Raw genomic sequence first — 15349 nt, forward strand, 5'->3', positions numbered from 1 at the left:
CTGCTGGTCCTGAGGGGTTCTTGGCTCAGGGTTATGGTCTGTATTCAGAGGGGCAGATAGTTTTCCACATGATGGACATCATGGAAATCATCTCTTGGATGAGGGACTCTCTTTGTTCCTTATTTAAGGGAAACGTTTTGGACCTCATGACGTCACAAGAGACTCCATCCGTGGACCAGAATTGGGATGTGGAACCTTTTCAAAATAAAACTCAACAGGTTTCTGTGTTCAGCTCGATGCTTTAAGATCTGGAGCGTAACGTGTTAGACGAACCGAGGGCTGATCCACGAGCCGGTCCATCGAGAGGAAACATTTTAATGAATGAAAGATTTGAAATAAAAGGTTTTTAAAGCCAGAACATCTTTTATCAAGTGAGCTTTACAATCTCAGTTTTTAATATAGAAATTAATTATGACTATTAATGACTATGTTTCTTTACGGTCTTTTATTTCTTTTATCCTCTCACAGATGTTCTATATTAATTCTGTATTATTGTTGCTTCATGTCGCCGTTTGAGCAGATTTAGAAAAGTTTGATTCATGTTCAACGTGTGAAGGAAATGAATAAAAACATCCAAGTGAAATCAGACAAAATTTGTCTCTCTCTCTCTCTTTTTCCTATCTCTCTCTCTCTCTCTTTCTCTACAAGGGTCAAAGTTCAGAAGTCCTCTGAAAATAGTTTGTTGACCAACCTGACGACATGTTTAATGAGTCAACAGAGCCAGAGGCTCCAAGTGAGGAAAGACCAGTTCAAGGGGACATCTGAAGGACAGGCAAGTGTCCTCTAGTGTCATGTCCTAGTGTCCTTTAGTCATGTCCTAGTGTCCTCTAGTGTCATGTCCTAGTGTCCTTTAGTCATGTCCTAGTGTCCTCTAGTGTCATGTCCTAGTGTCCTCTAGTGTCACGTCCTTGAGTCCTCTAGTGTCACGTCCTCATGTCAGTCATCCTCTCATTCTCACATCCTCATGTCCGTCATCCTCTGTCATCCTTCATCCTCTCATCAGTCATCCTCTCATCCTTCATCCTCTCATCAGTCATCCTCTCATCCTTCATAACACCTTTAACGTAACAGGTAGATCTTACTGTGTGATCAGTAAACGTCTCCAGTTCTCATGAAGAGCGACTGCAGCTGTCAGAGAAACATCGAGTCTTCGTGTCTTTTAACGGTTGATCTTTATTTCGTTCTTCGGTCGTGTTTTTTTCCTCAAAACTAAAATAAAATGTGTTCAGCGAAGACATTTCGGTCATGAAATCTTCTCAAACCAAACTTCACTGTGAGAGCGTTTCCTTTCAGCTTTTCTGTCACACGTTAAAGATCTGAGATGAAATGAGAGGGACGCACTGAGCACGTGCAGAACAACCTGCGAGTGTGTGTTCGTCTGATGAAACCGCTTCGGCTGGTTGAGCAACCTGATCTTTAACACCTGTGTGTGTGTGTGTGTGTGTGTGTGTGTCCTAAAACCAACAGATGGGTCTATTAAAAGCAGCCGCTGGTACCTTGTGTGGGTCAGTCACCTCCACTGATACGTCCAGTCACGCCGTTAGTGTGTTTCATCAGACACACAGACACACACACACACACACAAGGGGTTTCTAAACTTTGTGTAACTGTACAACGTGAACTCTGCAGGTACTTCCTGTTTCCTGTGTCTATAAAACAATCAGAAGTCAGATATCAGAGTCACAAGGTCTTTATTTTATTACTTCTGTCCCTTCACGTCACCAAAAGATACTTTTAGAAAATGCCCAATTTGCATATTTAATCATATACATTCAGAAAACTTGTAATTATATCTATATGTATGTATATCAGGAACATTAAATACTCAGAAAATGAATCAACAGAGTGAATGTGATAGAAGATCTTTTATATATTTCAGGTAATCACATGACGACTTGAGCGTTTGAAAATAAAAAACGTGAGAGAAACTGACTGAATGCAGCGATCGATCAGCTCTGATCAATACCTTCAGATCTAACTTGATCTATTTCCACACATTAAGACTCAAACACGAATAAACTGAAACTTTAGAGAAGTGTAAAGAGAAAGACTATTAACTAAAAACTTTACTTCCACTTCATAATGTATTGTACGTGTTGGTCTGGCGCCCCCGGTGGGTGGACGAGGTTCTGCGTCTGAAGAAAAGATCGAGGGGAAAAGAAACTACAACAAAAGCTCCAGGAGCTTCACTCAGTCCTACATCTCCCACAATGCATTGCACTCCTCCTCCCACAGCTGTACGGAGAAGGAGCGGGTAGGTGTCGATGCCAAGGGCTCTGATGTCACTTCCTGTTTGCTTGGGGGGGCGGAGTTAGTCCTCCACCACGTTCTTCTGGATCTCGTACATCTTCCCGATGGACGCCTGCGGAGAAGAAGAAACACTCACAACCTTAGAGGAGTCGCCCCCTGGTGGTCAGGAGAGAGAATGCAGCTTTAACACATGAAGCATCGACTTCTATACAACCAGAGGAGTTGCCCCCTGGTGGTCAGGAGAGAGAATGCAGCTTTAACACATGAAGCATCGACTTCTATACAACCAGAGGAGTCGCCCCCTGGTGGTCAGGAGAGAGAATGCAGCTTTAACACATGAAGCATAGACTTCTATACAACCAGAGGAAGAACAAAAGTTTCTACCATTAACACTCCGCTCGTTGTCTTTCACTTTCTAAGACATTTAACTTCACTTCCTGTCCTGAAGGAGGCGCCACAAGCAACACGAGTCTCCAAGAGAGACAATGATGGAGTGTGTTACTGTGTGTGTGTATAAGTGTGTTACTGTGTGTGTGTGTGCTTTTGGGCCACAGTTCACAATTGATTTCCTCATTTTTTCTGTACAAAAACGCAACTCATCTACAGAACATAACCAAATATGACAAACGCAGTACAAGGTCACACACACACACACACACACACACACACACACACACACACACAGTTTAAAAAGGTTGGAAGTCTAAATTAAACGTGTTTTAATGTTTATATTATATTTATTACTTGTTGTCGTCACAGTTTGTGTTCACGTTGTGAAAATAAAGTCTTATTTGTTGTTTTTCACTAATATTTGTTGTGTTTTAGTGTCATGTCCCCGCAGTGCCACCAGAGGGCGGAGTACCTCCACAGCCCAGCTTCACCATCATGTCGCTCGTCTTCATCAATTATTCTGCCTCCTCTCTCTCTCTCTCTTTTCACACCATCACAGCCTCTCTCGCCCCGTAGGAGCCCCCCTCTGTGTGCGGCCTCACGATTGGCCGGAGTGTGGCGTAGGAGGGAGGGGGGCGGGCGGCTCTCTGGACCAATCGGCTCGCAGGAGGCGTGGCTCTCATGTAAATTGTTGCGGCTGTGGCTCCAAACAAAGAGAAGGCCTCCCTCGCTCCATCAGTTGGTTTTTTATCTCGTTAGATTTGTCTTCATCTCTGCGGAGTGTTCCTCTCCCTCCCTCCCTCCCTCCTCCTCCCCCCTCAGTCAGTTTCTCCTTCATGAATAATTAAAGCACAGCTCTAAAAATAAAACCAATGAAAACAGGAATATTTCATTTGGCTCTGAATAACCCAATTAATGCAGCAGCGGGTCAGCATCCAATGAAGGCAAAGCATGCTGGGATATTAAAGTGGTTGTTTGCTTTCTCCACCAGTGTCTCCCCCCCCTCCCCACCTCACCCCCGGAGTCATGGAAGACTGATCTGGCCTACAGGGTCTGGACCAGAACTCTCTGGAGCGTCGACTGCATGATACTACAAGAGACAAAAAACACACCAAGAAGACAAAAAACAGCTACAAAGAGACGAGAGACGACCACAAAGGGACAAGAAACAACCGCAAAGACACAAAACAATCACAAAGAAGCAAAACCACAAAGAGAGACGCAAAACGACCACAAAAGAGACACACATCGACCACAAAAGAGACTGGAACCGATGTAACGAGTGACACAAGCGTCAGGAGGTTCACAGCTCTTGAAGCTCACAGCAGACAGAAGTGGTTCCCAGTCAGGATGCAGACGACACACACACACACACACACACACACACACACACACACACACACACACACACACACACACACACACACACACACACACACACACACACACACACACACACACACACACAGCGCTGTAATGGAAAGCTAAACTTAGCCTCCTTCATGTACATGGTGTCGTGACGGCTGACCTCCATCGTACTCCCAGCAGACGAGAGGTGACAGATTAACAGTGAAGAGGAGGAGGAGGATGAAGAGGAGGAAAAAGAGGAGTCTGTCCTTCATGAGAGAAGTCTGTTGCATTGTGGACTCACAAGACAGAAAACCACCACAAAGAGACAGAAAACCACCACAAAGAGACAGATGATGGAGTTTCCTCGTGGTGAGTCAATATTGAGACGATCTCGGCCATTTTATCTGAAGCTGTTCTGGTGACTTGTGTTCAGTGAACACGTTCACCGTGGAGTTAGAAACACACAACGGCTGCTCTGCAGTGGGAGGAAAGAGATGGAGCGACTGGAGGAGGATCCACTGAGGGCTTCCTGTGAGGGGGAGGAAGAGGAGGAGGAAGGCAAGATGCTGTCAGAGTGAGATGCATTAACGCCCAGGATGAAGGGGAGGAAGAGACCCGAAGAGTTGCTTAAGGTTTAGACTCAACTTGTGACTTGATGGACTTTGGTTCATCCGAGACTTTGACTCGATCAGTTAGACACTCAATCGGCTCGAGACTCGACCCCGTCTTTACTCGATCGGCTAGAGACTCGACTTCGTCCTGATCGATCGGCTCGAGACTGAATTGACGTGAAACTTGACAGGTCCTGGTTCATCGGACCTTGTCTCTACGGACTCGAGCTCTGACGGTCTTGACGGACAGCTTGGCGTCTCTGACTTGAGACTTGCTTCAGCCGACTTCACTCCCTGTCTTGACGGACTTGAAACAGAAGTCTGACTGATCTCAATCTCAGACCCTTTAAGTTTCCCGATTGACTTGACAATGAACTCTGATGTGTTCGATTGACTCGGACTTAAGCAACAGAAAATACATGAATATCTCCGCCCGCCACGGGACAGAAGCAGCAGATTGTTCGTGTTCGTCTGCGGTGGAAGTGTCTGATGTCTTTGTGTCGCTCTGGTGGCTTATCGACGTTCAAATTTAAACACGGAACATCTTTAATCTGCTGTTCGACATCGCGGATCGCTGCAGGCCAGACGGATTCAGTGTCTCTCTCAAGGACAGTTCGGCGGGCCGGGGAAGCGTTTTGAAGGACGGCGTCTCTGCACCTCACACATCCTGCTGCTCTGGTTCATGCTAATCCAGCCAATTAAATCACTGCGTTGAGATACTTCCCCTTAACCCCCCTCATCTCCCTCGTTTGTCCCTCTCTGCTTCCCTTAATGTGTCCTCTGCTTACCTGCTGTGTGTGTGTGTGTGTGTGTGTGTGTGTGTGTGTGTGTGTGTGTGTGTGTGTGTGTGTGTGTGTGTGCCTCAATGCCAGACTGCACTGTCAAATCCACTCATTTCATCCTCCTCTGTTCTTCTGCGTCGCCTTCCTATCTGTGAATGTATTTGATAAATGGTGCATTGTGGGCCGTGCGGGTGGAGCATTCAGGGTGCATTGTGGGCCGTGCGGGTGGAGCATTCAGGGTGCATTGTGGGTCGTGTGGGTACTGTTTTCCAGGAGATACTCAGTCTCATGAATGAGTCATTTCATAGCGTTGACTGAACTCTTTATGTCTCTCCATCTCTTTCAACCCTCTAGCCGTCCTTCTCTCTCTCCGTTTCTTTCCCTCCTCTAGCCGTCCTTCTCTCTCCTTTTCTTTCCCTCCTCTAGCCGTCCTCTCTCTCCCCGTTCTGTTTCCCTCCTCTAGCCGTCCTTCTCTCTCTCCGTTTCTTTCCCTCCTCTAGCCGTCCTTCTCTCTCCGTTTATTCCTTCCTTCAACAGCTTTCCATGAAGGTAGCACTGAAAGAAGAAGCAACGTGGCGCAGCACTAACGGGACTAACCCACTTGTGTGTTGAGATGGATCTGTAAACTCAGTCCGTTTCTTTTGAAGCAGCAGTCTGTAACCTCTCCCTCTTCTCTGCCAGTTCAACACCGATGTTAAAACCCTCTCTGCTTCCAAAGCAGCGCATTAGTTCATAACAATCATGTGAGAATACACCGTATTGATCTTTCCATCTCTTCCTCTCTCGCTCTCTCTTCCCGTACTGAAGTCCTTCTGACAAACCGCCATCTTCCCCTCAACCAAACCCACTCAATCGTTAATGTTTTACTGCCGGATTGGAGGGTTTTTTGGTGGAAGACAAATGAATATTTTACCGCTTTGCAACTCTCCAGAAACACAAATCAACGTTTCCTCCAAAGCCGAGCTTCTCTAGAGGTGAAATCAATCTTCACCTGAACAACTCACTCCAACCTGGAACTGATACTACGGCTGTTCTGACCTTTGAAGGACACACACACACACAACCCTCAGCTCTCTATAGTGTGTGTGTGTGTGTGTGTGTGTGTGTGTGTGTGTGTGTGTGTGTGTGTGTGTGTGTGCGCCAGACTTCTTTAAAAAAGGACCAATGGGACGTCTTCGTTTACACACCCCTCTTTCTGATAAGGTTACTCTGTGTGTGTGTGTGTGTGTGTGTGTGTGTGTGTGTGTGTGTGTGTGTGTGTGTGTGTGTGTGTGTGAGAATCTACTCCACTGAGGTCCCGCCCACCGGCCTTAACGAGCTCGTTAGCCCCGTGTCTCGTTAATTGGCCACTGACTCCCCAAAAAAAAAAGAAAAAAAAAGAGCCTCCTGACCAATTAGCCGTCGGGGCTCAACAACCCGACATCAACCAATCATGGCCTTAGAGAGTAATTAAACAAGATTATGCAATGACGGCCGGGCCACGCCCACACGGAAATGGTTGACACACACACACACACACACACACTAATGAGGAGTTTCTTTGTAAATCTGAGATTTTTTTACCTTAATTCTTTCCACTGCGAGCTCACACTAATTAGAGAGCCAGAAAAGATGAAGGCAAACTGTGTGTGTGTGTGTGTGTGTGTGTGTGTGTGTGTGTGTGTGTGTGTGTGTGTGTGTGTGTGTGTGTGTGGAGTTCCCTCGCTGTGATCTCCCGTTTCAGTCCGTCGCACCGAGGCATGGGGGAGATGAAGAGGAAGAGGAGGAAGGCTGGTTATAAATGTGTTCGTTGGGTTTACTTCCTGTCTTCTCTCCGTCTGAGCCGACGGACCCCCGGAGTCATGGAGCGCCTGCTCTCGTCTTCTCACTGTTCTTCATCCCGAGTGGTTCGTTCATGTGAGACGAGAAGCCCAGACGATGACGACAATAACATCAACACCGCATCTTCGTTTTGTGCGTTTATTTTTTCCAAATAAACTTCCGTCTTCACAGGAAGAGATTGTTGTGTTAAAGTAACGGAGGAGGGTTCAGGGGCAGCAGAGGGTTTGTGTTCAGACCGTCAGCACACTGGAGGTCCTGTCATGAACCACCGCAGCGCTGCAGAGGGATAGGTAGCGTCTCCATCTCCAGAGCTCGCTAGCTAGTTAGCGTCTCCATCTCCAGAACTTGCTAGCTAGCTTCTACATCGCCATAGCTTGCTAGTTAGTTAGCGTCTCCATCTTCAGAACTTGCTAGTTAGTTAGCTAGCTTCTCCATCTCCATAGCTTGCTAGTTAGTTAGCTAGCTTCTCCATCTCCATAGCTTGCTAGTTAGTTACTAGTTAGCTTTGCCATCATCAGAGCTTGCTAGTTAGCTTCTCATCATTTCGTCTTCTTCACTTCTTCCCCCTCCTCTTCCTCTAGTCTTTAACTTTTATCCTTACATCACGTTGCCTTCTTCAGTCAATGGCTTGCATCATGCTGTGTGTGTGTGTGTGTGTGTGTCTGTGTGAGTGTGTGTGTGTGTGGATGGAGTATCATCATTGCATCAGACCCAGACTTCTAAGAATAGAAGAAGGATTTACAAAACAAAAGTAGCAGAATATAACACCACAGAAGAAGACTCCTACTATAATCACCACAGAAGAAGAAAGACGACGCACCGATCATTTGTTAAAAAAGGTTATTTTAAATAAATAACGTTTGTTGCCAGCGAGTTTAATCACAAACGTTTCCTGTAATGCGTTGAAACACTTGAGACTCTTCAGCACAGCTGTGATTTATCTTCCCTCTTTAAACAGGAATCATAAAAGTACTTATACTTTATACTTATACTCAAGATGACGGGACAAAGTTCAGAGTACTGAGCACAGATGTTAACGGCTAACGGGAACGCTGAGGAATGCTAATGAAACGATTGTTAAAACGTTTTTTATCTGGTTAATGTTCACAGATTTGTCTTTAAAATGATCTATGATTTTTTTAAATATATTTAGATAATGTGTATGTTCGTATACACATATATGTACATACATACACATTATCTAAATATATTTAAAAAATATATCGAATATATTTAAAAAAACACACAATATAATATACATGCACACACACAGCAACATGGAGGCAGACTGAACCCCGTCACATCTCTATGAAGATATTTATTGATGCGTCAGCGTTGAGCGCATAATAGCCACCAGACGGCTCTCGCACAGAGCGGCGTTTTATGAGGAAGAGGAAGATGTTGTTATCCACCTGAGCAGCTCCGAGTCTCTTCACTCTTTTCCAGTACGAGAGCATGACGGAGCAATAAAGGAGCTGGATTTCTGGGGATCAACAGATCCAAAGATGAAGAAGAGCAGGGGAGGAAATAACAAGTGGGGAAGGAGTGAGATGAAGAGGAGGCGGAGGAGGAGGAGGAGGCGCAGGAGGATGCCCTACTTTTCAGTCCAGCTCGTGTCTGGTTCAGGCTTTTCCCAAAATCTCTGGTTTCCCCCAAACGGAGCTGAAACTGCGTCATAAATAAAAACTGGGGTTTCACATCCGATCTCCTGCGGCAGTGAACGCGTCGCTGGCTCGTCGTGTGGTCGGACCGGCAGTTATTAACACGCTATGAACTCATCAACAGATGCATCGAGCGCCATCTCCAGAGCTGGATAGTGGCTAGCTAGTTAGCTTCTCCATCTCCAGAGCTGGCTACTTAACCAGCTAGCGTCTCCATCTCCAGAGCTAGATAGTTAGCTAGTTAGCTTCTCCATCTCCAGAGCTGGATAGTGGCTAGCTAGTTAGCTTCTCCATATCCAGAGCTGGATAGTTAGCTAGTTAGCTTCTCCATCTCTAGAGCTGGATAGTGGCTAGCTAGTTAGCTTCTCCATATCCAGAGCTGGATAGTTAGCTAGTTAGCTTCTCCATCTCCAGGGCTGGCTAGTTTCCTAGCTGCGAGGCACACGGCCACCAGCAGCTCCTTTTCTGTAACTAGCGCATCGTTAGCATGACAACACGGTGGCATTAGCAAGTTAGCCAATTTACCAGCCGTCCGACAGTTCTTGATAATGCCACCATGCTTTCGTGCTACACTGGTTTCATGAAAGAAACCCAACAGTCCGACGTCTCTTAGCTTAGCTTAGTTTATTAGCAGAAGGATTTTCTAACCATGTTGCCAGATCTGACAACTTTGAGCTACAACATCTCAAACAAGTACGATGAGTTCTCCCTCCACAGAGAGTGGAAGGAAGACGTGAAGCAGCAGCTCACAGAGGCCATCAAGCTACTTAAAAACTCTTAACGTCAAAAACTCCTTCTCCGAGTCATTACTCAAACATGAAAGATATTTTTAGAGTCAGTGTAAAGTACACTATCCAGGGATATCATTATCGGACCAATCATCCAGAAATCTAGTTTAAAAGACGCTGCAAAACTCCTGAGAATAATCACGCGTTTAAGGTCTCAGTGATTCACTGCAAACGGGAGCTTTTATTTTGAAACTTTCTCTTTCAGTTATAAAACCGCCTTTAACAGGATCAGTAGGCCAAAAAAAAAAAAGAAAACAGCTGCTCATGACTCATCAGAAACAATTAACTGAAGAGAAAAGTCCTGATGTAAACTCAAACACGCCTCCTTTAAGACAAAGAGACGTTTATTGTTGTGAAAATCCGCCGCAGGAATAATCCAGTTTCAGTGATTATGTGACTGTCTGACAGCGCGACACATTTCTCACTGGAGGACAAAAAGAAACTAGTTTAACGACTGAATAACAAGCTTGAGACGATAATATCCAGAGAGTGAAGTAGAAACACTTATTCATGCTTCTGCTACAGGTGCTTCAGGTAATACGGTTAACCTTTATAAAGGGAAGCCAACCGAGTGAACGAATACCTCTGTGTGTGTGTGTGTGTGTGTGGAGCTCAAGGCGTTTACCATAAAACATTATTTTCACTTTATATTCAGCAGTGGAAATGTTCCTTTAAGCACCTCGCTGCTCAACATCAAATCAAATGACGTATTTCTCTGATTAACTGACAAAACAGAGACAGAGACACTGCAGCAGTGAGGGGTTTAACTCACTGTTCATTACATCTGCTTCTTTGTTTCCACAACTTCAGTGTTGAAGGACTCTTTTCTTTCACTCCCTTTGGCTCTTTTGTGGTTTGAATGTCTGGTTCAGATAGTTGAGACCTGATACGTGTCTGAAGCTCAGATTCATTTAATCCAGAGAGCGGATTATCAGCGGTGAAGGTGTCCGATTGGAGCGTTGGCTGTGTTTCTGTCTTACAAATCTGTCACAATGGACAAAATCCAAGATGGCGACAAGCAAAAACTCAAATGGTAAAGGCACAAAACCAAGCAAACAAACTCTAGATGGAGACGACCAAAGACCAAGATGAAGACGACCAAAGACCATGACGAAGAAAGACCAAGACGACCACAGACCAAGATGGAGACGACCAAAGACGACCACAGACCAAGATGGAGACGACCAAATGACCGAAATTCAAAATGTCGGTCCACACACACCACAGCTTCTGCTATGAACACATCAGCAGCAGCAGCAACAACAACAACAACAACAACCTCCTCAGGACTGGGACAGAAACGCTAACCGAGTGATGTATAATGTTATAGAATAACAGGATTAATGCTACATCATTTATGTATTTTGTTCCAACTGTTTAACGTTTTACAGACGAGGCTTCACATGAAAACTAACCCGGCGTGTAGAAAGTGTTTATTGAACTCTGAGGTTCTGTTGGACCTGGAAGGTGTAACTCACCGGCCGACGGGGCATTTAATCTCAATTGAGCCAAAATGGCCGAAGGCCGTGTGACATTAAGCAGCAGTAATGGGTGAGAAATGGCTCTTCAGAGGACACACACACACACACACTCTTTGTTGGACTTGTTAATAATGTTATGGCCTCACTCCATCATCCATGTGTGTGTGTTTGTGTGTATATAGAGTAAATCCAGCTGAGGGAGGACGCACACTGTAAACTGATGACACAACAACATGTTCGGTTCCCCTCGTCAAACAGCCTTCTGGTTCAGTCGCTCTTCTGCAAACAGAGGCGGCTCTGCAGCTGCAATCCATCATCTTTACTCCCCAACCAACGCACAACGCACACAAAACATCCACTTAGACACACACACATTAAAAAAGGCAAATGTGGTTAACACTGCAACACACACGCGAGTAGAAACACAACGTTTAGAAACATCGTCGCCGGATGAAACACTTGACAACGTGAGGAGTCTCAGTTCTGCAGCTCCACAGAGCCTCGCTTCCTTCATAACTGTGATTCATGAACTGGTTCACAAAGTCCATCAGAGATAATAATATCCTCAGTGAGGTCACTGTGAATCTAAATATACGGCCTCAGAGTGTTGAGGCTCAGAAGCAGAACGATTGATGCACATTGAAGCGCCACGAACAACAACAATACGCGTGTCAATAACTTAAAAATGCAGTCGATTAATATGGTTTTCATCCGTACATTACCAGCACTACATGAAGTACACCATATTAAATGTGTTTGTGTGTTCAACCTTTTGGAAACCGCGCGCAAAAATCCTCCCGCTCCCATTTTAAGTCTCAGCATGCCCCATTCACACAATCTTTTGGCATCTTTTGTTGCAAATTCTGATTCTTTAGGTCCTAATCTTTCCTAAAAAGGTGTCTCATTGACGCTCCAGGAGGCATTTTTGGGGAATCTGGCTCACATCATGCTGGATGTTCATAGTTATGATCAAAATATCTTTTAAAAGTGATTTTTTTGCAGATATACATTTTTTTCCCAAGACTTTGCTGAACAAATACATACAATAAACACAAGTATTGGAATTAATTTGGGGGTTTTACGACGACTCAAACACAGGGAAAAAGAGATCTGGAGGCGAAATTGGTTGCACAGTTTTCACCGGGTTAACAATACGGATACTAACGCGACGAGAATCTGAAAAATCTGAAGAATAATGCTGGTGTGCTTTGGGGTTGAGAGAGTGGAAGTGGTTTTGTTTATCCTTCAGTGTCATTTAAAGCGAGATGTTTTATTAAAAAGGTACCCCCCCTCATCTCGTATATGGATCTGCACACGGGGAGGAAACCTGAAGCCAGAGGGCTTCATGCTCAGCCTGTAACTATAAGTGAGATATGGATTTTCCCAGAAGCCCCGTAGTATTGCAGCAGGGTTGTAACGAGGGGCAGACTCCTCCTCTGATGCATTTAATCCACGAGTCGGCGTGGGCGAGATGCAGAGGAGGAAACGCACTCGACTCGAGTCAAACGGGACTCTAACGAACAGAAAACACGGTAAAACCTCCAGAAGCCATCGGATCAAACTGTCCACTGTGGCTTCATGAAGCGGAGTGAGACAACCTGCAGCTCGACAACCTGCAGCTCGACAACCACGCTCACTTTGTATTATAGAGCAAGACACAACCTCTCAAGCTTCATGTGTTCAAGCTCTCTCTCCTGACCACCAGGGGGCGACTCCTCTGGTTGTATAGAAGTCTATGCTTCATGTGTTAAAGCTGCATTCTCTCTTCTGACCACCAGGGGGCAACTCCTCTGGTTGTATAGAAGTCTATGCTTCATGTGTTAAAGCTGCATTCTCTCTCCTTTCATAATGATCTTATCGTGTATTTCAGGAAGATAAAAAAGACGATATTTTCGAGTCTATGTTTCTCAAATGAGGCGTTCAGGAGCTTCAGGGAGAATCCTCCGCTGTCTCATTGTGATGAAATGCGGTTCGTTGAACCCCAATAATCTTCGTCAGGATCCCTTTCCGCCCCCTCCCCTCATGTCGGGCTTCTCTTTGATCCACTTCCTGCTTCATATTTATTTATCTCCTCTTTCAGGAATGCGCTTCATGAATATTACAACTCCTCCGTCTGCCGCGTCGCTCTGACCGTCGCTTTATGGAAATGTGATCATTAAAGTTCAGACCGAATGCAAAACTGTGAAAATATGAATGCAGCAGAAGTGTGTGTGTGTGTGTGTGTGTGTGTGTGTGTGCGTGCGTGCGTGCGTGCGTGGAGAGAGGCAGGCAGAGAGACGGAGAATCCCTGTTCCCTGTTGGGATTGGCTGACAGGCTGCTGATGCATTATGGGAACAAAGTGACCAACAGCGAGGTGATTAGCCCGAGTTGCCGCAATAATGTGTGTGTGTGTGTGTGTGTGTGTGTGTGTGTGTGTGTGTGTGTGTGTGTGTGTGGGAGACAAGTGGTCAGTTGGTAAACAGGTGTTCATCAGCATACTAGTCAACCTTGTGTCAACGAGTGTGTGTGTGTCTTTCTGTGTGTTTGTGCGTGTGTCTGTTTGTTTGTGTGTGTCTCACCTGTCTCTTTAACAGTGCCAGTGTCTGCTGTCCCTCCACCATCAGTCTCTCCACAGCTTTTGGATCCTCCACTTCACGGTTGGCCCTGAAGGCATCTCGCACCCGCCGCACTGCATAGGTCCTGTAACACACACACACACACACACACACACACACACACACACACACACACACACACACTTCAAAGAGAGAACAACAAACAGCAGCCGGCAGTAAAGAAAATAATAAAAAAAAGAAAACAAATATGTGCAGGGCAGACACAAAACCAGCCTCCATGTGGTTTATGAACACAAACAAGCACCACGAACCAGAAGCAACACCATCAGATGAGGATACAGCCCTCTGCAAATATAAATACAAATAAAAGGGATAGTGTGTAGTTGTATGAGGACCCGACTCCTTCACGCCTCCACAACACAAACATACTAACCAGAAGGAGGCAGCATATCCTGCGCACTAAGAGCTTAAATCACTGTTTTTATCAATGGAGTCTGGTGGGAGACGACAGCTCTTAAATCACTGTTTTTATCAATGGAGTCTGGTGGGAGACGACAGCTCTTAAATCACTGTTTTTATCAATGGAGTCTGGTGGGAGACGACGGCTCCAGCTCCTGTCATGAAGACGTCTCACGTCAAGGTGACAAGATGAATATAACGTTCGCTTCAACGAAGAGAGAAGCTTCAGGATTCTGAACACGTCCACACAACATTCTGCCCTGCACATTTAAGCCTCCTCACTTACTAACTTACTCCCTCCCTCCTTCCCCCTCCCCCTCCCGCCCTCGCTCCCTTCCTTCTCAGGTGTTGGAGTCATAAACCAGCAGCTGTGTGGTGGGAGATCATGGATCTGACCACAGAACACAAACAGCCGGAGGAGCTGATCAATAACGTCTCTAAGGTACTCTCTCACAGTGTGTGTGTGTGTGTGTGTGTGTGTGTGTGTATGTGTGTGTGTGTGTTCTTTGATATTCTTGTTCAAAGGCTGAACAGCTTTGTCTTCCATCTTTTCTTTAAAGCTGGAGATCTTTAAATCCACACGAGGTTCATGTGGTTTCACTGGTTGGAGGTATAAGTACACGGAGAGGTATAAGTAGACTGTGTAGTATAAGTACACAGAGAGGTATAAGTACACTGTGTGGTATAAGTACACTGTGTGGTGTAAGTACACTGTGAGGTATAAGTACACTGTGAGGTATAAGTACACTGTGAGGTATAAGTACACTGTGAGGTATAAGTACACTGTGAGGTATAAGTACACTGGGAGGTATAAGTACACTGGGAGGTATAAGTACACTGGGAGGTATAAGTACACTGGGAGGCACAAGTACACAAAGGTATAAATACACTATGAGGTATAAGTACACTATGAGGTATAAATACACTATGAGGTATAAATACACTATGAGGTATAAGTACACTGTGGTATAAGTACACTGTGGTATAAGTACACTGAGATGTATAAGTACACTGAGATGTATAAGTACACTGAGATGTATAACTACACTGTGTGGTATAACTACACTGTGTGGTATAACTATACTGTGTGGTATAACTATACTGAGGTAGAAGTACAGTGTGAGGTGTACGTACACTGAGAGGTATAAGTACACTGATGTATAAGTACAATGCGTGGTATAAGTACAGCGGTATAAGTAC

General features: G+C 45.2%; 2 protein-coding genes across 2 annotated transcripts in view; one reads left to right on the forward strand and one right to left on the reverse strand.

Moving 5' to 3' along the window:
* Positions 1 to 1674: 1674 nt before the first annotated feature.
* lyrm4 (LYR motif containing 4) overlaps positions 1675 to 15349 on the reverse strand; it is a 14070-nt gene continuing 395 nt past the window's right edge. The window contains exons 2-3 of the mRNA XM_068581389.1: positions 13694 to 13814; positions 1675 to 2362 (exon numbers count right to left, since the gene is read on the reverse strand). Of these exons, the coding sequence (XP_068437490.1) occupies positions 2312 to 2362; positions 13694 to 13814 (172 nt within the window). The 3' untranslated portion in view covers positions 1675 to 2311. The remainder of the gene's footprint in view (positions 2363 to 13693; positions 13815 to 15349) is intronic.
* fars2 (phenylalanyl-tRNA synthetase 2, mitochondrial) overlaps positions 14540 to 15349 on the forward strand; it is a 41887-nt gene continuing 41077 nt past the window's right edge. Inside the window, exon 1 of the mRNA XM_068581344.1 lies at positions 14540 to 14591. The gene's annotated coding sequence lies outside the window, so the exon portion shown is untranslated. The remainder of the gene's footprint in view (positions 14592 to 15349) is intronic.

This window comes from Clinocottus analis, unplaced genomic scaffold, assembly GCF_023055335.1.
Source record: "Clinocottus analis isolate CAN_PGR_092001 unplaced genomic scaffold, fCliAna1.0.p SCAF_18, whole genome shotgun sequence".
Lineage (NCBI taxonomy): Eukaryota > Metazoa > Chordata > Actinopteri > Perciformes > Cottidae > Clinocottus > Clinocottus analis.